Below are 23340 nucleotides of genomic sequence, written 5' to 3'. Positions count from 1 at the left end.
ACCAATACACTGCAGGGGCCCTCCTGCTATATGAGCATGATGTGCTTCAATTTTCCACACTAGGCACCCTGTAGCCTCTGGGCCAATATACTGCCAAACTAGGGGAAAAATCTGTTATAGTTCTACGCTCAATAATATTGGTGTTGCCCATATAAAATCTTTTTGGCCAACAGATAAAGAATCGTCCCAGATTTGCACCAGGTGCAGGCGTTGGCGGGAATTAGAAGTTTTACCCGTCGGCTGCAATGGCAGCTTTTCACGCCATATCGTCCCAATCCCACCTCATTAATCATGCATTCCCGGGAAACATGCCATTTTGATGCCGGGTGGGGTCTCATTTGCCCACCACAACATCACCTCACCGCTCCTACAAACCAAGCGACAAATTTAAAGTGCAGCTGTGAACATACCTCTCAGTGCTTCCAGCCCAGGACTGCTGAAAAGTAGACATGGCCCTGAAAGGCAAGAAGGCTGCAGCCCCCCGATTCAGTGACACATCTCTGGAATGCCTTTTGGACGCCGTGGAGGCCTGCAGTAATGTCCTTCACCCCGACCCAGCAATCTCACCACTCCGGCTTGGTTGGCAATGGCAGTGGTAATCAGTGCCAATGCTGCACAGAAGAGGTTGGTCATCCAATGCAGATAGGGGATGAATGATGTCATCCATGCCACCAGGGTAAGGCAACCATCTCATCACTCTAAACTCACACACTCAAGCCCATCACACATTCACTAGCATCTCACTCACCGCCGGCTCAAGAGACATCACCACTCACTCTCTCACACATCCTCACATCTCCATCTGGCCTCATCTCCTCTAGAGGCTGCCTCCTCAGCCCTCACCATCTTGAGGCCATTTGCACAGGTCAACTTGTGCCCTCACACACACCCTGGAATACCCCCCTTCCCCAGTACAGTCCTCGCCCTGCAGCCTCCTCCCTTGCCAGAAGCCACTTCTCCCTCTTCCCCAAACAAGCCCTACCCCTTTAGCCATTGAAAAGCCACCCGCGCCTTACAGCTGGTCTGGTAGGTAGAGACCTGCCCGTGAGCCCCCCTCAAAAGCAATGTGGTGCTGTCTGCAAAGCCTGGCGCTGATGACCACAAGTCATCAAAGCAAGTTAAGCAAACAAACCTCAAACTCCCGAGCGAAGTGCAGCTCGCCAGGTGCACATTGCTTATGTACAGTTGTGAAACACGTTGGCATGCTCAGATGATCCAGCGTGGAGGGGGGGGAAGAATGATTCCAGCGAGCTGAGCTTATAATGATATGCAGATGTATTACAATGAAGTTCCCGATGTCTGACAGCGGGAAATGCGGCCTGCCATTGATGGGCAGAGCAGATGATCACAAACTGGTTTCACGACGTTGTGAAACCGATCTTTGGCCTTCTTGCCATATTGTCCGCTTACGCCGCCAAACATGCCCAATGCCAATAGGCATGGAAAAGTCCACCTAAAGACTTCTCTTTCATTATTCCAGGCAGGATTTAAATTCAAGGTTCGGTTATGAAAGATGAATGTGGGATGCACTACACCAAGATTTTAAATTTTTTTAAAAATCAAGACATTATTATTGCTTCTCTTTTCCTAATCTGACACTATCATGCCCAATTCATTCTATTCAATGAGAAATCTCAAAAATTAGAATGGGTTTATACACACAGTTTTAAAAATAAAATATGCTGCAGTGGTAAAGGAATCCCTAAAGCAATCCAACTTACGTCAGGAGAAGAACCCATATCAAGAACCTTTGAGTCATAGGAAATACCCATCTTAAAGTCCCTAAATGTTGCGCTGGAAAACCACAAGGTTATTAAAAGCTAACCCACAGAATAAACATTAGCACACTAATTATTTGAACTGATATTTCAAAGTTTTGTTCATTAAGTGAAAGTATAATTAATATGGTTTTCCCAATCAAGATTGAATTACACCAAGGTGACTGAAAAAACAGAACACCATCAGAATGTTGGCTTTTAAGTCAGCCACCTAATTGTTATTGTATTTGTATTATGCTACATGGTATGAACCATACAGCGTGATGTACTATTAAGTATTCACATCAAGTTGATAATCAAGTGTCCACTCACTGTTGTAATAAACCTGTATAATGGTTGTTGCCGTTCAACATATTTTACAGTGATTGGGCTGAGGTCATACCGGAACCAGATGGCAGGTATAATGCGGCCTGTGTGGCTGTATGCCACATATTCCTGAAATGTACAAAAACAAAGCATTAATCAAATTTTGACAAAGGTTGTTTAAATTCAGTTTAATACTGTTTTCACATTATTTATTTATTCCACTCATTGATGTACGGAAGGAGAAAGGGCTAACTTGAATTCATATAGCAGATTATCACTTCTTGCAAAGATCTCAAAGGTGCATCACATACAATAAGTTAGTTTGACAGTTAAATTGATAGTTTGCAGGCAAATGCAGCAGCCATTTTTTGCACAGCAAAATCCCATAAACAACAATGAGCTGAATAGGCAAGGACTCCAGTTTTGAGGGTGGAACATTGGCTAAGAGAATTCTCTGATAGCGCCACGGCTAAGAGAATTCTCTGATAGCGCCACGGCTAAGAGAATTCTCTGATAGCGCCACGGCTAAGAGAATTCTCTGATAGCGCCACGGCTAAGAGAATTCTCTGATAGCGCCACGGCTAAGAGAATTCTCTGATAGCGCCACGGCTAAGAGAATTCTCTGATAGCGCCACGGCTAAGAGAATTCTCTGATAGCGCCACGGCTAAGAGAATTCTCTGATAGCGCCACGGCTAAGAGAATTCTCTGATAGCGCCACGGCTAAGAGAATTCTCTGATAGCGCCACGGCTAAGAGAATTCTCTGATAGCGCCACGGCTAAGAGAATTCTCTGATAGCGCCACGGCTAAGAGAATTCTCTGATAGCGCCACGGCTAAGAGAATTCTCTGATAGCGCCACGGCTAAGAGAATTCTCTGATAGCGCCACGGCTAAGAGAATTCTCTGATAGTGCCACGGCTAAGAGAATTCTCTGATAGTGCCATGAAATCTTTAATGTCAAGCTGAACCTTTAAGACAGGAAGATGGAGCCCAGGCGTAATATCATGGTCAAAGGATGGCCAATGCATCACTTCCTCAGTTCTGTTATACTGGATGCAAGCCTAGTTAATTACCTCCAAGCCCTAGAATGTGTAAATAACCACATTCAAAACAGACTGATTATGTGGAATGCAAATTTTAATGAGAAAATAATATAGAATATGGGGGATAGAACAACATACGGAGGAAGTTGTTTTGACTGCCCTCTTATGAGCAGTGTTTATTCTACATTAATTTTAATTAAAGTTGTATGGGAGCACAATCGCCCACTCTTAAATTCACTTAATAAAAACTCAGTCACCTTACCTTTTGTGCTACTGTGTACTGATAGGAAAAGCGTTGTTTTGCCTTTAAATCTTCATACACTGTGGGGACTATCTTCAGTACATAGTCATGTGATGCAAGAGCTGTGCGAGAGCAAAGAGAGTCAAATGGTTACATCGCAATATATAGTGAAGACTTTTCAACTGAATTCCTATAAGTGTTAGAGTATGTTATTTATATGTAACAATTTTATCATGTTATGCATGGTACAAAAATAATCACCAACAACTACCTACACCTCGATTTGATTCTAGACATGAATCAACATGTGACCTTTACTTTGGGTTTTACAATTTATGATTTAAAAAGCTAATTAAGAGTTTCAGTTTTTGTTTGTCCAAAAGACAAGGACTAGCAATCTCCAAGTAAATTACCATCATCACCACACTGACAGCTCCAACAAAAGCCTGAGCACTGTGAAAAGGGTTACAAATAATATTTTGTCTAAGTGCATAGCCGTAGGTACAAGTAGCAGTATATTTTCTTAGTTTACCTGCCTGCGGCTGCTGCACCTATAGAGTCAGCAGCATTTCATCTAAATGGTTATGAGTAACCCCCTGATCATCAGCCATGTCACGATTAGTGTAACCAATCAGTGAACTTCATCTTCACCTTTTTAAAATAAAAATGAGGAAGACTGAATCACCACTGATGCAATTAGGACACAGTTCAAACAGGTAATTTAGTGAAAATATAATTTTAAGCATCAGTATCTAGCAGCTAGGTGGCACAGGGCTATTCAACAGCTGTACAAGCACTATTCCAATGACTGCAGACAATGTATACCCTGCCAGCCACAGATGGTGGGTTTCGATCTTCTCAAACCGACTATATACTCTGCAACATGTTAACCAGGCAGTGGGAACCATTACTATGGATCTGGACTATCTACGCAGATGGCTCCATTTCCAGTCCTATTTGGCTAGAATGCTTGAAAGTGAACTAGAAGATCAGATAACTTGAGTTACAGAAACCTACTGCCAGGTTAAATTGGTGCAGGGCATTGGTGGGTGTGCTACCTTCAGGAAGCTGAACAGCCCATACCAAGGGGGAGAAAACCTGGTATTCCGTTTCTTCCTGTGAAAAGCATCCCTTCTGTCAGCTTAGGTTTCTTTTGCTGTCACAGAGAAGTCTGTGGCTTGTGCATAAATCTTCCATGGAAAAGGAAGAGAAGGGAAGATTCAGGCCATGGGGTCATCGCACCCCCAAGATCTTAGCCCCACCTTTCTTCCTTCCCGCCTGGTCTCCAAAACTCCCACCCCCCCACTCCCTACGTTGCCAATTCCTTCCTGCCCTTAAAAGCCCAAGATTTATCTCACTCCGGACACCATTGATCTTCCTTGTGGGGCTGCTTGCAGTCCCAGCAGCACGCACTGAGTTCTGGCACTGCTGGGACTGCTAGTGCCGCCGGTTAAGCGACCAAAAGTTCTCAAGGGCACGACCTCCTCCCACTGAGAGGCGGAAGTCTGATTCTCATCTGCTTGATGCCACCAGCAGCGTGTTATTGCTTGCTGAGCATCAGTCAGTACAACACCGATTTTCCTTGCAGGGGCAAGCAATATGCACCCCTCCCCTCCTTCCCCAATCCCCCCTGACTCCGTCAACTCATCGCCATGTCTCAGCATTCGTGCAGGCCTCTGGATTACTAGTCCAGTAATATTATCATGATGTTACCATCCTCTATCATATTAAGATAGATGCTCATTTAACCGTTGTGCTCTCAAAATTCAAGTTTGTATTCAGATAAGGTTTACACAGAATGTGAGAGAAATATATTTTTCCCCATTTTCAAAATATTGGCGTATCCTTCAAGTCGTTTTCTAAGTTTAACCAATCAGCCCCTCCTAATTCTTACCGAGCTAACTAAAATATTAGTTATGACCCTCCTCCTACGCTAGGATATTTCCAATGAAGGTACCAGAACTGTTCTGAGGAACATGTTGGTGAGATTTAAAGTAAGTTTGCTCAAACCTAGCCTCAGAAACTATTTTACTTCTTATTAAAGACTGAATCTATAACTATTTTAAATACAAATTACAAAACATCTAGCCAGGCAGTTGAAAGTATTGCACATTGTGCTATCACTGGTTTGTTTTTAATGACTTGATTTTATATTTGCTGGAATGAAAACCTTCCAGTACCTGCAGAGTTTGCTTTGACATTCTGTCCCCCTCTAGGCAGTTGGACACCTTTCCAGAATAAAACTAGGTACTCTACAGAAACGGCAAGTCCATTTTTCAGGCATGCACAAGTTGACCCAAGATTAAATAATAGTTGGTCGGATATTTTGAAACCTGATTTGCAGCCATCCTGAATGAATCACAGAAAAGCTCCACTAATTACAGCAGCAAGGAACTACAACTGAATTTTCTGCACGATTCACTAATGATGGACAGAATCTTGTTGAGGTGTCGGGGGTCTCGCCTCCCAGCTGGAGAGCCAGTGGCAGACCAGCACTGCCTCTTTTCAGAAAGGCCCACCAAACAAGACCCGGGGGGGGGCGGAAGTCTCACCTACTGATCAGAGGCTGGCTGCTCTTCTGCTCAGCAGAGCCATTGGGAGGCGGTGGCTGCTGCAGGAAATAGGCCTACCAGAGTTCCAGGATCGTGGAGTAACCCAGGCCATAGGTAAGTAATTTGGGGGAGGGGGGGAATGGGGATGGGGTTCGTGGGGTAGGAGTTGCAGGGGGAGGAGTGTGGCAGCAAGGGTAGGGGAGTGGCTCTAAATGCCACCAGCCCCCTCGCCCCTCCCGATGTCGAGTGTCTTTGATCGAAGGGCCACCACCACATCCCCACTGCTGCCAGTGACAACAAGCTAGCCGCACACTGCTATGTAGACTGCATGGCGACAGGCCCACTCGCAGCTGGGTTAATACCAGCAACGGCAGGATGAGGCACTTAAGTGGTCATTAATTGGCCAATTAGGGGTCTCAATAGGCTGTGGGGCGGGAAGGTCAACTGTGAGCCTTCCTAACCAGAACTGAATTCTGGCTGAGACAGGGTTCAAGTATGCCACCATCCTGCCTAATAACATACCCCTCCCATCTCCAAGCTGGCCACAAGGGAGAGCAGAAGATTCTATCCGATGTTAGTAGGTGTTCCAAATTACCTTGTAACAATTCGTAGATCACAACCCAATCATTTCCTTTAAATGTAATTTTCTTGTCACACTTTTTATGCAATAGTATGAGTAAAGTAAAAGTAATAGTCAAGCATCTAAACTGAACCTGGAAAAATTAATTCATGTAAGTACTTACGATTTGAACTAAGTTTATCTGCTCTGGCTAGGGCATTAAAAGCACCTTGAACATTTTTAACCTAAAGAAATAAAACAAGAGAAATAAAACAAGAGTGACTTTTGTACCAAAACATATTGGCTTTAGAAGTAATTTCCTCATGTTTAATGTAACTACATTTTCCTTGAATCAAGTGCTCAGGATTATTTTCTCATCTGCAATGAGACCGGAGTGAGGTCACGAACCACAATGTAATGCGAGCGTAGGAAAAGCAGCTGATTGGTGAGTATTTCTAGTCTTTAAAGTAAAAGTAGGGTCTTCAGTTTGTGTTTAGGTCTTTAGTCTTTTTTTCTCTCTTTTTCTTAAAAATAGCTTAAGATCTATAATGGTGTAAAAGCAACTAATTATAATAAAGTGTAAAGATCAGGGATACTAGAATAATTAATTAATTAAATACAATAGTGATGGCAGGACGGGTGATGTGTTGCTGCTGCAGCATGTGGGAGCTGCTGGAGACCAAGGTGATCCAGAGTGAATGCATTTGCAGTAAGTGTTTGCAGCTCGAGGAACTTTCGATCTGAGTTGAGGAGCCACATCAGGGAGGGGGAAAGTTACCTGGACATTTTGCTCCAGGAGGTGGTCACACCCCTCAGATTAGGTAATTCAAGTTTGCTCTGTGATCAGAGACAGGAGGGTGTGACTGCAGGTGAAGCAGGTATGGGGACCCAGGGGGTAGCATTCGAGGAGCCTCAGCCCCTGCAATTGTCTAACAGTTACGAGGTTCTTGCAAGCAAGGGTGAGAGCAGGGACTACAGGGAGGTTGAGTGAGCTGACTGCAGCAGCATGGTACAGGGAGCCATTCAAGTGGGGGGAGGGAATAGGAACGTAGTAGTGGTAGGGGACAGTATAATTAGGGGGATAAGCGTTCTCTGCAGCCGGGACCATGAGTCCTGAAGGCTGTATTGCCTGCCTGGTGCCAGGGTTAAGGACATCTCCTCAGAGCTGGAGAGGAACTTGGAGTGGGAGGGGAGGGATACTGTTGTCATCGTCCACCTTGGTACCAACAACATTGATAGGACTAGAAAGGAGGTTCTGCTGTAAGAATTTGAACAGTTAGGAGCTAAATTAGGAGGTTCTGCACCTCCAAGGTAATAATCTTGGGATTACTACCTGAGTCATGGGCAAACTGGCATAGGGTAAATAAGGTTAATGAGTTAAATACATGCTCAAAGATTGGTGTGGGAGGAATGGGTTTCAGTTCATGGGGCACTGGCGCCAGTATTGGGGTAGAAGGGAGCTGTTCCGGTGGGACGGGCTTCACTTGAATCATGCTAGGACCACTATCCTGGTGAATAGTGCTGTAGAGAGGGCTTTAAACTAAATAGGAGGGGGGGTGGGGGGTGTGTTCTGGAGAGGGGATACGTAGGCTCACAAAGCGAAAGGATATGGCACCATTGCAGGGCAGCTATTTAGGTAATGATACCCAGAGTGTGACAGGAAGTGACGGAGCGTACAAACAAAAAAAGCAGCAGCAAATAGGATCAAAGAGGGAAAAAAATGGTAAAAAGGCAAAATTAATGGCTCTTCACTTAAAGGCACGTATAATTCATATAACAAATAATGCACGTATAACAAAATAAATGAATTAACAGCACAAACAGAGGTTAGTAGGTATGATCTTATAGGCATTATGTAGACATGGTTGCAAGGAGATCAAAGCTGGGAACTAAATATTCAGGGGTATGTGACTTTTCGAAAGGACAGGCAGGAAGGAAAGGGTGTTGGGGTAGCCTTAATAGTACGAGATGGAATAAGCACGATAGCAAGAAATGATCTTAGATCAAAATATGTAGAATCCATATGGGTGGAGGTAAGAAATAATAAGGGGAAGACGACGCTGGTGGGAGTAGTCTCTAGGACCCCTAACAATAGCTAGACTACAGGACAGAGAATAAATCAGGAGATAATGAGGGTATGTAAAAAGGCAGTACATTAATCATGGGTGACTCTTCATGTGGATTGGGAAAATCAAATTGGCAGAGGTAGCCACAAACAAGAATTCATAGTGTATTCGGGGCAGTTTCCTAGAACAATATGTTGTGGATCCAAGCAGGGATCAGGCTATTTTGGATCTTGTAATGTATAATGAGGCAGGTTTAACAAATGATCTGTGAGTAAAATTCCCCTAGGAAACAGTGACCAAAATATAGTGGAATTTAGCATTCAGTTTGAGAATGAGAAACTTAGTTCGGAAACAACTGTGCTAAATTTACATAAGGGTAAGTACAAAGGAATGAGGGCAGAGTTGGCTGGAGTGGACTGGGAAAGGAGTTTAGCAGAAAAGATAGTTGATGAACAATGGTAGATGCTTAAGAAAATAGTTCATGACTCACAACAAAGATATACCCCAGTGAGGAAGGAGGATTGTAGGAAGGGGATAAACCAACCATGGTTAACCAAGGAAGTTAAGGGTGGTATCAAATTGAAAGAAAAAGCATATAATGTAGCAAAGATTAGTGGTAAGCCAGAGGATTGGGAAAGTTTTAAAAACCAACAAAAGATGCTAAAGAAAAAGGCAGAAAATAAACTCTGAGGGCAAACTAGCAAGTAATATAAAAATGGATAGTAACAGCTTCTTTAAATAAATAAAAAAGAGAGGCGTCAAAGTGAACATAGGCCCCTTAAAGAATGAGGCTGGGGAAATAATAATGGGGAACCAAGAAATGGCAGAGGAGTTGAATAAATACTTTGCATCAGTCTTGACGGTAGAAGACACTAATAGCATTCCAAAAATACTAAATAATCAAGGGTCAAAAAGGGGGAGGAAATAGATACAATAACTATCACTAGAGAAAAAGTACTAGGGAAACTAATGGGGCTAAAGGCCGATAAAGTTGTATCCTAGGATATTAAAAGGAAGTAACTGTAGTGGATGCGCTGGTAATAATCTTCCAAGAATTCTTGAACTCTGGGAAAGACCCAGAGGATTGGAAAAATGCCAATGTAACACCCTTATTCAAAAAGGGAGGGAGACAAAAAACAGGTAACTATAGGTCACTTAGCTTAACATCTGCCATGGGTAAAATGTTAGAGTCTATTATAAAGGATGTAATAGCAGAGCATTTAGAAATACATAATATAAGCAAGAAGAGTCAGCATTGCTTCATGAAGGAGAAATCATGTCTGACAAATTTATTAGAGTTCTTTGAGGTAACAAGCAGAATAGATAAAGGGGAACCAATAGATGTAACATATTTGGATTTCTGAAAGGCACATAAGGCTACTTAATAAGATAAGAACCCATGGTGTTGGGGGTAGTATATTAGCATGGATAGAGGATTGGAGGATTGGCTAACTAATAGAAGACAGAGAGTTGGGATAAGGGAGGCATTTTCAGGGTGGCAACCTGTAACTAGTGGAGTGCCACAGGGATCGTTGCTGGGGCCACAATTATTTACAGTATATATTAAAGATTTGGATAAGGGAAGGCAAGTGGTGAGGATAACACAGTCTACAGAGAGATATAGACAGGTTAAGTGAGTGGGCAAAAACTTGGCAGATGGAATATAATGTGGGAAAATGTGATTTTATGCATTTTGGCAGGAAGAATAGAGGAGGTGAATATTATTTAAATGGAGAAAGATTGCAGAAAGCTGCGGCACAGAGAGATTGGGGGTCCTTGTGCATGAATCACAAAAAGCTAGCATACAAGTTCAACAAGTAATAGGGAAGGCACGTGGAATGTTGGCCTTTATTTCAAAGGGAATGGAGTATAAAAATAGGGAAGTCTTGCTAAAACTATAGTTTTACTAGTATAGTTAGACCACACCTAGAATACTGTGAACAGTTTTGGTCCCCTTATCTAAGGAATGATATGGCACTGGAGGCAGTCCAGAGAAGATTCACTAGGTTGATCCTGGATATGGAGGGATTTTCTTATGAGGAGAGGTGGAGTAGGCTGTACTATTGGAATTTAGAAGAATGAGAGGTGACCTTATTGAAACACATAAGATTTTTAGGGGGCTTGATAGGTAGATGCTGAGAGGTTGTTTCCCCTTGTGGGAGAGTCTAGGACCAGAGGACATAATCTCAAGGTAAGGGGTTGCCTAATTAAGGCAGAGATGAGGAGGAATTTCTTCTCTCAGAGGGTAGTGAATCTGTGGAATTCTTTACCACAGAGGGCTGTACAGGCTGAGTTATTTATATTCAAGGCTGAGATAGACAGATTCATAATCAGTAAGGGAATCAAGGGTTATGAGGAAAAAACAGGAAAGTAGAGTTGAGGATTATCAGATCAACCATGATCTCATTGAATGGTGGAACAGTCTCAATGGACTGAATGGCCTACTTCTGCTCCTATGTCTTATGGCCTTATGGTCTATTAAGCCATTTCAATATGTGCAGCAGATGTCCCCCTTACAGTAATAATGGGGGGAAAGAGCGAAATTTACATGGATGAGTGAGTGGGATTTGGCAAGGGTAGGAGTTTTAAATGGGCAACACGTCCAAGCACGTCGGGAAGTCAGCTTCAACCCACCAACTTCCAGGTTTTACTGAGGCGAGACAAGGGGAAGGCAGCCAACAAACTCCAAAGAGGCGGGTCATCATTTTAGATAAGACTGAAAGCTTCAGATTTAACCTGTTTTGCAGATTTAACTGTGGCCAGCCAGGTTTATAAAGTGTGGCTGGTCAAAAATTCTAGGCCCCAGGACACCCAGCAGCTACAGCAAGGCTGAAACAGCCCGAGGGAGAGGGCAAATGCCTTCATGAAACTCCTTGTGAGCCAGGAGGGGCAAGAGTGCTTCCCCCCACCCTTCCAAACTCCTCCACCATCAGAAACTTCCCTCCCAATTCCCTGTGCCCTCCAGGGTTAGAGATTGGGTTTTCCCCATCACCCGAAGGAAGAGAATCTGCTGGCACTGGGCAGAGATTGGACCCCCACCGGGCCCCGGCTCAAGGACCATGGAATGATCATTGGCAGATTTCTTTCAGCTTCTCTCCAGCTGATTTATCACCTTCAAATTGTGTTCCTCATGTTTTCTTCCAACATGCAAGACCTTGCACTTACCTGTACTGAACTTCATCTGCCATAATTCTGCCTGCTTACAAATTTTGTCCTAGGCCTTTGTAACGCTGGCTGCTACATCATAGGTTTACTTAGGCTCAGCTTGTCCTTTTCCTTATTCTATACTTACTGTCATCACTAATACTATTAAAGTATTCAAAAAGTTACTTTTAAAGAATTTTGCAACCTTTAAATCTATTTTCTGCCTCCAATTATCCTCCTTCTCCATAAGTAATCTGGGAGCCAGTCCCAGAATTAGTTGCACTGGGTTGCAACTGTTTTTTGATGAGTCTGAATAATGAGTTGTGAACTGCTCACGTCACCAGAGCCACCCGGTCAATATATGATGTAATTTTCAGACAAGAATTCAGCAGTTCAAATTGGCTTAAGTACTCAGCAGATCAGAGATCTGATGGATATGCTAATTTTTAATTCACATTTCTCTATCAGTTGCTTGCTAACATGCCATGTTCTTTTACTTCATAGGAAAATGCGGCCAACTTACTGACATAAGACAAATACCACTGCTGCAATAATTCTAGGATAAATATTAATAAAGCAACTTTCACAAAGAAACTAATATCCATGAGCCTTTTCTGAATCACTGGAGATGAGCTGGCATTTAATTCCATGCAGGGGAGAAACATTTAACAGAGAAAATGGTATTTGCGGTGAATTTACCATGTAGCTAGTTCATTTCCCCCAGATGCCAGCATCATTCTATTTCATTATCATTGGATTTTAATGAAAGAACGACTATGAATTACACTTGCCTCTCAGAAAAATCCTAAATCACTTCATTATTTTTTTTGTTTCATTGAAGTGTGAACAGGTAAATCCCATAGTCACTGGATTAATGGCCAGCCAGTCAGATGAATATTGACAGTAGGAGAACTACCTGCCCTTTCTCAAATAATACAGTCCAGCTAAGTCATCTGAATGCCTCAATTCCACAACTCACTCTAAGAGCTCTACCTCTTGAGTGGCAAGTGAGTGTTACTCTTTCATCATATTTAATTGGCAGTATGAATGAGGTCCCTCAGATACTGCACTGAAGTGTTTGTCAGGTTTGCCAGTTTTAAACAGAAAAGTTTTGGATAAAGCATTGCTTTGACCGGGTTATCAACCAGGATAGGTTTGTGTATAAAGAAAATATAGTGTGCAAGGTGATGGATGGTTATAACAATGAGCTAGCATTAATACTGTTTCCTCAATAGACTATAAATTATAAACAATTTGTTAGCTTGGCTGAATAATCTATTAACACACCATGCACACCGTTTTGTAAGCCTTGGATCCATTTTTTTGGCTGTGAACAGTGAGATCTCCAAGATAGAGACAGAGATACCAGGAGAAATGTTTTCAAGTCTGGATGCTGCTCAGGCAGTATAGTTTTCTTTATCAAAAAAGCTAAAGGCTGTGAAGCAAGGAACCCTAAATAAACGTCAAAAGGAGGATATACCATAAGGAGTTAGTAAATAGTTTTAAGTCAATGACGCAGAGAAGTCTAGCATGTCCAATTTTGCAAATTATGCAAAAGTAAGTTGTATATCTTGAACGAAGTGGCTCTGACCATAACTGCCGTGAGAAAAAAACACATTAATGATTCAAATTCCTCATTCACTAGCATCGAAGTGTGAGCAGAAAACTTAGGAAACAAGCCTACCCAATATAACGAGTTTCAGAATTTAAAAAACAGAAAACCAAGGACTTCAAGACCTCATTCACACTGGCAATTAAATATGATGAAAGAGTAACACTCACTTGCCATTTTGGGCAGGGCTTTAATTGGCCTTGAGAACTGCATTGATTTTAATGGAGAAGAATACACTTACCTCTATTATTTCACCAAATGTCAGTTTGTTAATTACATGAGTCATGTCTGGATTATCTGGCTGTGCAGTAGCACTGTGTGTGGATACATGGAAATTACCTGGAACCTAACAAAAACACATTTATTTTGCTTACAATAATACAAATTAATCCCAGAATTCCACCTGATATACAAATACAAAATAAACAATTGAAAAGAAATACAAAATGCTTAACATAGGGGTTGGGATGAAGGGGAGAAAATGTTATATTTAAATCCAGTTAAAGTTTTTGGTCCAGGTTTTGCTGTTAGTGCCAAAGAAATGCTGCTTGTTGTTAACACTCTGACAGCTGCCCACAAAGTTTTCTTGGGCTTTAGAGAAGAGGCCTGCTGCAATCAAGTGTCTGATCCAGCACAGCGTCCTCCACATGGCATCTGTGAGTAGGGCAAAAAACAGCGAAGCTCTTCAATCAAATTGAAGAATCCCAACTATTACAAGCAAATTACTAAACCAGTACAAATTAGAGACAGAGAGAGAAAAAGCAAAGGGAAGTCATTTTTATTTTATATTTTAAAATCTCCAACACTAATTAACTTTTGAAGGGATGAGACTCAAAATGAAAATTAAATTTTCAGGAGCAGGCAGGTTGTTTGGCATTAGTTATCAACTATCAGGTCTTTAAAAATTGACTTACTCCTGAATGCACCAGTACTAACTTTTTAATGGTGTCTTTCTAGTAGGAAAGTAGCCAAAGTTTAGGTCACTGTATATCTTTCAATGTTGAGTCCATTAGCGAGGACTCTGACAGTGCACCCTCTGGAAGAGCAGGTATTCCCAATGGCAACTTCCAAATTTCAATGTTTAAATGCACATGTGCGGATGTCAGATGTTGGTGTCTCATTTACTCTAATATCGGTGAATGCTGTTAGCCTCACCGTTTTTACCAATGCAGAATCTGGACCATTATACTTCATACAGCTTTTAATCAAATCATTTTAAATAATGGACTACAAATAGAGTATGATTCAATTTTCATAGATTTTTTCATTTTTTGTTTTATTTTAAATCTCAATATATTAAAGAAAGCACAAATCAGAAATAAATGCTGTCAAAAACTGAGTACAATTTGCACTACATTCATTTTTATAGCTTTCAAGTGCTCAATGAGGGTAGAAATTCCACTTGCCTGACATTTGGGTACTGATTCTATACAGACTGGTTGTAAGCAAGTGATATACAGAAGTCAATAACCAAAGTCATTCCAAATTGAGGGACTGAATCATATGGACTCATCAGGGCATCTATAGAGTGAGACATCAAGATGCTGCTTTCTGTTTCAGCATACTGACAGAATTATCAGTCTGATTCATTTGTGCCAGCTTTTGCAATCGGGCCCAGGTTTTATTCTTTCCTCTCAACTCCTGAAGGTACTGACCTGATACTGCTCCATTGGCACCAGCTGACATCTGGTGAAATAACAATTATTTAGACTATAGCAAGATATTTCTCATTGCCGTTTGGGTAAGCATTAGTAGACATCAGTGTACACTCCTCACGTTTCAATTTCAGATCTGCATTTACTGGCTAATATTACATATATGGACCCATCATTAAAAAAAATCAGTGATTAGTCAAAAGTTGCCACTCCCAAACAGCAAGTAATTTTAGAATCACTTAAAGTTATCTGAAGATTAAATAGCCTTTACCTTACACTTAACTGGCTTGATCAACACTTAACTGGCTTGATCAAGACAAAGAAAGGGATTCCTACCATATGACTCAATATTCTTTACATAAGCAATGCAAGTCACAAGGTTCAGTTACAAAAAATAAATACACTCTGTGGCGGACCAGTAGCTGGAATAGCATTTGAAAGGGAGGTATGACAATACAAAGGAATCTTGATTCACTGGATTATTGATGAGTCAAGATTTGTAAGCATATCGAGTAAAACCTCTTTACCTCATCTAAATAACGCATTCAACAAATCATTCTGCTGAACTAAATAGTCCAGCTGGTGCAGATCCTTTAAAATCTTGTCCTGCTCGAGCTATGAAACTATTACTTTTTGTCCCTTAAGTAAACAAAAGTAGATGTACACATTTCCAAACCAAACATTCCAATAAACTAAAGGGATGGATGAACCACATAAGGAAGCTATTCAATCCAACATGATTTTATGCGCAGATAACTTTTTAATGTTTGGTAGCCCTTCACTAGCTTTTATTTTTTTCCCCCTAACTACAGAATCTAGTTTCTTTTTCCAGCAATTCCAAATCAATTCGATTATTTTCTACAAACTCAGTAAAATGAACAAATCCGATCACTTTCAATGGCATCCATGGCTTGTTTTGGTTTTCATAACTGACATTTTGATTCAGAAATAATTCGTAGTCAGACATTAAACGAAAGAAATCTCCTGTGATTATACAGTTTGGTTCCTCCCTTAACGTCTACAATTCAAAAATCCATTTGAACCATCCACGCAAATTTTGTCTGGGACATGGCTTTGTAGGCTTTTTTTTTAAAGCTGTAATTGGTTACAAACTCTTTGAGGTAGAGTTCCCACTTGGTGAGCAGTCATGAAATTGGATCCAAAATGCATTTGGTTAAGTTTCCACTAAAACTAATTTGCATAATCACAAACTAAAATCTGTGACCAAAAGCAATAGAGTGTAACCACTTTTTCCTTTCCATGAAATGTACTTCTTGATGTACTCAGGAGTGGTAACCTGGTGCAGTTTTACCTGTGTAGCTGAAAATAGGTTTATCACCAAAAATAAGCATTTATGTGTCCAGTTTTCCACTTATGAGTAACCAGGTTTAAAATCAATGAAAATTACTTAAACAAACTGAACCAGTTAATAGTTTAAAGGCAAAAAACTGCGGATGCTGGAAATCCAAAACAAAAATAAAAATACCTGGAAAAACTCAGCAGGTGTGACAGCATCTGCGGAGAGGAATACAGTTAACATTTCGAGTCCGTATGACTCTTCAACAGAACTAAGGAAAAATAGAAAAGAGGTGAAATATAAGCTGGTTTAAGGGGAGGGTGGGACAGGTAGAGCTGGATAGAGGGCCAGTGATAGGTGGAGATTGCCAAAAGATGTCAGACAAAGGGACAACGAGGTGTTGAAGGTGGTGATATTATCTAAGAAATGTGCTAATAGGTGACATTAAGGGTAGAAAGCAGGACGAGCAAGGTACAGATAGCCCTAGTGGGAGGGGGTGGATGGAAGGGATCGAAATAGGCTATAAGGTAGCGATAAAACAATGGATGGAAATACATTTAAAAATAATGGAAATAGGTGGGAAAAGAAAAATTTATATAAATTATTGGAAAAAAGGGGGATCGGAAAAGGGTTGGAGATGGAGGAGAGAGTTCATGATCTAAAATTGTTGAACTCAATATTCAGTCTGGAAGGCTGTAAGTGCCTAGTTGGAAGATGAGGTGCTGTTCCTCCAATTTGCGTTGAGCTTCACTGGAACAATGCAGTAATCCAAGGACGGACATGTGGGCATGAGAGCAGGGTGGAGTGTTGAAATGGCAAGCGACAGGGAGCTCTGGGTCATGCTTGTGGACAGACCAAAGGTGTTCCACAAAGCGGTCACCCAGTCTGCGTTTGGTCTCTCCAATGTAGAGGAAACCGCATTGGGAGCAGCGAATACAGTAGACTAAATTGAGGGAAGTGCAAGTGAAATGCTGCTTCACTTGAAAGGAGTGTTTGGGCCCTTGGACGGTGAGGAGAGGGGAAGTAAAGGGGCAAATGTTGCAGCTTCTGCGGTTGCATGGGAAGGTGCCGTGGGAGGGGGTTGAGGTGTAGGGGGTGATGGAGGAGTGGACCAGGGTGTCCCGGAGGGAACGATCCCTAGTTGTACACTAGCCAGTTTCTTTGTAAATTAAGTATTTGGAAAACCTTTTTAAAAAAACACGACTATGAGCCTAAAAGAGTCTTCCCTACCAGTGCAATCAGGGGAATCTCACAATGTCAGTCTGGGGACATGGCCAGTTATGTGTGCGGAACCTGATCCAGACAAAATGAATCTTGAACTAGCACAAAAGATCATGAGAAACACGAACATAAGTGGTTTTGATGCAAGCCAATTATGCTTCAAATTCCTCAATCTTTTCTGCTGGTTCACCAGTGCTTTGGAATTTGGGTGCAAATTAGTGAAAACAAGACGGAATCTTATCCCCCCCAACGCCAGGGAAGTGACCATATTTAAATACCAAACCCAGATACAGAAAAACATGTGACAAACATTGTGTTTATCTTCTTTTATCTTTGTTGTAGCATTTAAGCAGGTGTTTGGACATAATCGTTAAATTTCTGAGCACATACAAAGGTTTTTCCAGACTTTAATTTTCGTGAAACATCCTGAAGCCTGTTTCTTTCAAACTTACCTTATTAATGTTGAACTGTCCCTCAAACCTGCAGCCTTGACCATTATTTAGAGGAAGTTTCATAGAGTTATCAATATGGCCAACTTCATGTCGTCCCATTTCATCTTGAATGTCTAGTCCAACAACTGGAAAAAAGATTTTAAAATAAACAAACCACTACAAACTGTTCAAACATGAAACAGAAGTCCTCAAAATTTTCAAAATAACTTTAAATATATTGTCTACTTAAAATTCTGAAGTTAGTTTTTGATGGACTAAAATAACTATTCAATTAGTCCTAAAATAACCAGGAGCTAATTATTAATGCTCTACCTCTCGTTGTACAAAGTAGTAAGAAAGAGTTCCAGCTGTGCATTATTGACACAATAAAACATTGGCAAGAATACGCATGGGCCAGAATTTTACGTCCTGGAGGCAGGTGCGTGCCTGACCTGAATGGGGGTGAAATCGCACGAGATGACGTTGGGCGAGCGTCCCGACATCATCACGCACTTGCACAATATTTCGCTTGGCGGGCACATGCAAAAGTCAAAAGAGCACCCGCCGACAATTAAGAGGGTAATTAAGCCCATTAACAGCCCAACTGTAACAATTTTTCATGGCCCATCCAACTTTATGGTTGGCAGATGGTGGGGCCAATCAGCCTGGCGGCCTTTACATTTTTGATGAAACCTCATCCAAGGGCAGAATGAAATCTCCATTAGGATTTAAAATAAAAACAGTCCCCAGGTATTTAATGAGATCTGCTTTCAGGTGCTTGATCGTGCTGCATGGACATTTTCTGTGGCATTTTTGGGCTCTCTTATTATTTGGAGGTTTTCAGCTCCCTGAGGCATCTGTCTGCCTTCAGGGAGTTCATTGGAAGCGCTCACCAGAACCCACAGAGACATCAGCGCCCGCCCCCAACAGCAGTGGTGAGCCTTTTTCCAGGCGAGTTTCACGCTGGCTAGCCGTTAATTGGCCAGCCAGCGTAAGATAGCTGTTGGGGGCCAATCACAGGTGGAAGTGCATTTCACGTCCGCTTCTGGGTGTGCCGATCGCCCACGCCCGGCGAGTACAAAAATTCAGGCCATGGAAGATTGCATTTACCCCTTGTAAAATTAACTATATTTGGCCTAAAATAAATAGCTTAGGAATAACCATAATTATTATCAGCCTCCAAAGCACAAACGTCTCAAAAACAACACTGAATATAGGCCAGTGAAGGGGGGACTGGATAACTTAATTGGTTTGGGGGCCAAATATTACAATTTGGTTTATTTTTCTGTGTAAACCTAAATCCAAAGATCTTGCCAATAATGTACAAAAGTAATTAGTTAGATTGAATGTGAGGTACTGCATTAACTATGACAACTTAAAATGTTGGCAATAACTAATTCTTCCCTCAATGTAGTCACATCAGTATCCAAAAGGGCAATTTTCTAGCAGCAGGTTTAGAAATTTCTTAAGAGAACATGAGCACTGAAGTAAGAATTATTTCTTAAGGTAGTCTTAGAAGCATGTAACCCCAACCCCCCTCCCCAATTTTGAATCAATAATTTTTTTGGTATGTTTCCAGTATTTTGAAGGCTACTACAATTATGACACATACCTTAAGCATTAAATGTTGCTACAATTGACTTGATTTTTATGCCAAGAGTTGATAGAACAGCAGTCAAACTAACAATGGTCGTCAAGCATGTGTCATTGCTGTTTACATCACTTTTTTCCAGTATATTTTACATTGATTTTGAAGATATATTGTGCACCAACTAGTCTCCCTACTAAAATTTACATAACCAGTCTCTATAGCATGTCACCGCCCCACCCCCACCCACCTTGAAGGTGCAAACGCTACTAAGAACGATGTCATGACAACCCAGCAAGAAACCACATGACTGCACATGCACACGCACACAAGTTCCTCTATGCACACATGCAAATTAGGAGGAATTCTCAGGCAATTTTGGAAGATGAGCCAGGCAGTGCAGGCCCACAAGATTGCACATGCTTACAAGCTTTGATGCTTGCATGCGTAGAAGGGGATTTTGGGTCATTCTGCGACAACATCAAATGACTCCAGCTAGTAAATGCTGATACAACTCTGCAAAGGTTGACCATCAGTACAAACACAGATCAGCTTTTTTTGAGTAATAATGTGAAATAAGGTGTTTTTTTAATGAGGGGTTATAACAGTTCAATGCGCAGGAGTATTAATTTGCTTACGCCTCATTTAATTAGGGACCTTTTGATGAAATACCATCAAGAATGACTGTTTACACACTTGTAATATACTAACTATTTACCATAAAATATTAGAAAAGAATAGCTGAATCCATTTTGATCAGAGAATCCTTTCATTCTGCGACTGGCTCCTGGTCCACCCAATAATTTATCCTGCAAGATCATGTCTGGCACAGCATGATCAATGCTCTTCTCATCTACCCTAACCTGAGCCAGGTGGTCTTTTAGCACAGTGCGTAGTGTCCCTGCCTCTGAGCCACAAGCTCTTGTAGGAGTTTAGTGTAGTTATAATACAGAATCAAAATATCTAAATGTAATTTTTGTATTAGGTTTAACTTCTATTAGTGGGTGATTAGTTTTGGAAATATACAATCTCTTTTGACTTTTATCACTCGTAACTTTATCAACAGAATGCGCAAGAATATTTTACCTAGCCCACCTTGTAAATACTGATGATTTCTATCTACTTATGTTACACACACTTGATTTTTAAATATTGCCCACTGTGTAATTCTCTATATTAGTTTGATATTGCTTTGTTTAAAGTTATAAATAACTTTACAATCTGTTTTTAAAAGTAAAATAGCCATTCCAAACACAACAGCCACAGTAAAACATATCACCCAGCAGGAGGCCTCCAGAAAGCAGACATTTAAAAGCGACTGATCTAATCAACAACACACACTGATGCAGTAAGATAAGTGCAAAAAACTGCAGATGCTGGAAATCCAAAACAAAAATAAAAATACCTGGAAAAACTGAGTTTTTCCAGGTATTTTTATTTTTGTTTTGGATTTCCAGCATCTGCAATTTTTTGCACTTATCTTACTGCGTCAGTGTGTGTTGTAGTTTTATTTTTGCAGTAAGATAAGTGTCTCATTTAACTTGGAATTCACATTAAATAACTAAAATCTGAGACAATGAGCTAATCTTGCTTCCTATCCTGGAAGAATGGACATCAGGAGGTGACCATGCACTGTACATGCTTCACCTCGCCAATCAGAATCTAATCATGCACTGCCTGAACCAGAGTTCAGGGCTGCCATTGGTCAGGCTGTGGTTGTGATTTGGAATGGGTTAATAAGGCCTGTTTCAGTGGTACAGTGTGCAGAAAGCAGAAAGAAGACAGAAGAAGAATTCTGGAAAAGACAGTACCCCAGCCAACCGAGGACGGTATTCCATGGTGAATCGGCCGAGACCACTGAGTGTCCCTTCTGTTGTACTTGTTTTGATAACTTAATAAATTTGTGAACCTTGTCTAAACATACTTGTATCCAGAGTGGCTTCATTTTTGGTCAGACCCAGGGTCTTACAATTAATGTTAAATTGGATTTCAGAACCCTATACTCTGGCTTCAAGTCACACATCAGGACTCAATGGTCATGGAAGGTACATTCATGATGCAGCCAAACAGACTGATTATCAACCTGAAAATCCTTCCAATACACCTATAGCAGGCGATAAGAGCGGGAGAGTCCTCTGGTCAGCCATGCTTGATGTGGAGTGGTGCCCCTCAAGCTATAGCCTCTGGCGACAGGCTGGCGACCTGTTCCAGGAAAAAGTCGTCATGGAAACGGACAAAAGCACATGCATCTTCTGCCCCACATGCCACTAGGCATGGGAGAGAACGAAGGAAGGAAGGAAGGAATTCTGAGCACAATATTGCACTTGCACACAGGTTCTGTGCAGTTCAAAAATGCCCAAAAGAGGGCAGGGAATTTATGGGTTAAACTCAGAGGTTAAGCCCGGCAATGCCGGAAATCCTGATTTCTTTCGCAACAAACATTAACGACTCTGCAAACGGTAACAGCATAGAACATTTATGAAGAGTACCAAGATGTATTTAACTGGCTCTCACTGTAAAGAGGGCAATGGGGACAGGGCAGCAAGGAACCGATGGGAAGAGGGTAAACTCATGATCTGAGTTTTCTTTTTGAAGTATGAAATGGAATGAGACAGATTTGAAAATGTTCTTCCTTCCTAACCAAGAAACCGAGAAGTGGAATTATCAGTTATGGAAACTAAACCAAACGCAACTTAAAAAACGAGTAATTGCTTCACGTTTAGAGTCGTTTACAAGGAGAATAGAATGCATTCTATAGTAATGGCAGATTCGGCTAAAACGCTCAAGAAAATACAAGGGCCAGAATGGTGATCTAACAAGTAGCAGTGATGCAGACTTGAAATCAACTCTGATGTACGGATGAAGTTTAGCCCCAGAGGCTTTGCATATTCAGACATAAAAGAAAGGGTAAGCTGACCTTATCATTCCTTCCTGTTTTTGTTCATTCATGGTTACTTATACTCACCATCACATGAAAGGTTAGGTAAAGTGATATTTAGATTTACTTCAATTTTTCCTCCACTGTCTTTGTCAGGGTCATCCACGTACAATTCATTCACTCTGAAATAAAATGGCAACCGTTCATTCCAAGAACATTTGGCAATAAGAAAATATGATTTAAATGTTCTAGTTGGCAACACCAAAGATAGAAAGAAATGTAGCATTTTCCCAACTAATGTTATATAATGTAATGGAGCCAATATTTACTCTGTCTTACATTTATTTACAGTGAAACTTACAGGCATATACCTCCTAACTCAGCCACACACAGTTTCAGTAACTTTTTTGTTACAAAACAATTAAACTGAGCTAACAAAATCAATGTCTCTATATGTGCTTAAGCAAAATCCCAAAAAATCCTCCACCTGCATATAATTAGACACAATTAATATACAATTAACAACAATTCTAGTGCAATGCAGACAAGTTTACTCATCTGGGCGACATCTCTCTGGTATAGCAATTAATATAATTAATTTACAGCTCCACACCTTCAATTTGGCTACACAAAATTCCATAACTGTTTGAGCTGGTTTCTTGGCATGACCAAGTCAAACTACAATTCAAATTATTTTCTGATGACTCTGCATTGTTCCCAGTAACAATGAAGCATACGTGAGATGTACATAAAATGATAAAGGAGCTACTGAGGGCTCGGGATTAAAATTTGAAATTACAGCACAGCAGTGCCCTGGAATCCAATTATGAGAAGCCAAAAAATAAAACGAAGACAACGTTTCAAATAAAGGAAAAAAAGTGTCATCAGAAAGCAAATAGATATCTTTATTCAAGGTATTGTGTGTAATGTGTGGTGCATAAGATGTCTGACTTCAGGGCAAGTCATATTC

General features: G+C 41.0%; 1 protein-coding gene across 3 annotated transcripts in view; it reads right to left on the bottom strand.

Moving 5' to 3' along the window:
- Positions 1–23340, bottom strand: part of ergic1 (endoplasmic reticulum-golgi intermediate compartment 1) — a 102296-nt gene that overhangs the window by 18153 nt on the left and 60803 nt on the right. For all 3 annotated transcript variants that reach the window (XM_078550701.1, XM_078550700.1, XM_078550702.1), the window contains exons 4-9: positions 22458–22552; positions 17926–18050; positions 13542–13646; positions 6663–6723; positions 3389–3489; positions 2091–2213 (exon numbers count right to left, since the gene is read on the bottom strand). In XM_078550701.1, coding sequence (XP_078406827.1) covers positions 2091–2213; positions 3389–3489; positions 6663–6723; positions 13542–13646; positions 17926–18050; positions 22458–22552 — 610 coding nt within the window. The remainder of the gene's footprint in view (positions 1–2090; positions 2214–3388; positions 3490–6662; positions 6724–13541; positions 13647–17925; positions 18051–22457; positions 22553–23340) is intronic.

The sequence above is a fragment of the Cetorhinus maximus genome, chromosome 10, assembly GCF_964194155.1.
Source record: "Cetorhinus maximus chromosome 10, sCetMax3.hap1.1, whole genome shotgun sequence".
In the NCBI taxonomy this organism is placed as follows: Eukaryota; Metazoa; Chordata; class Chondrichthyes; order Lamniformes; family Cetorhinidae; genus Cetorhinus; species Cetorhinus maximus.
This window is presented reverse-complemented; position numbering and strand designations above follow the sequence as displayed.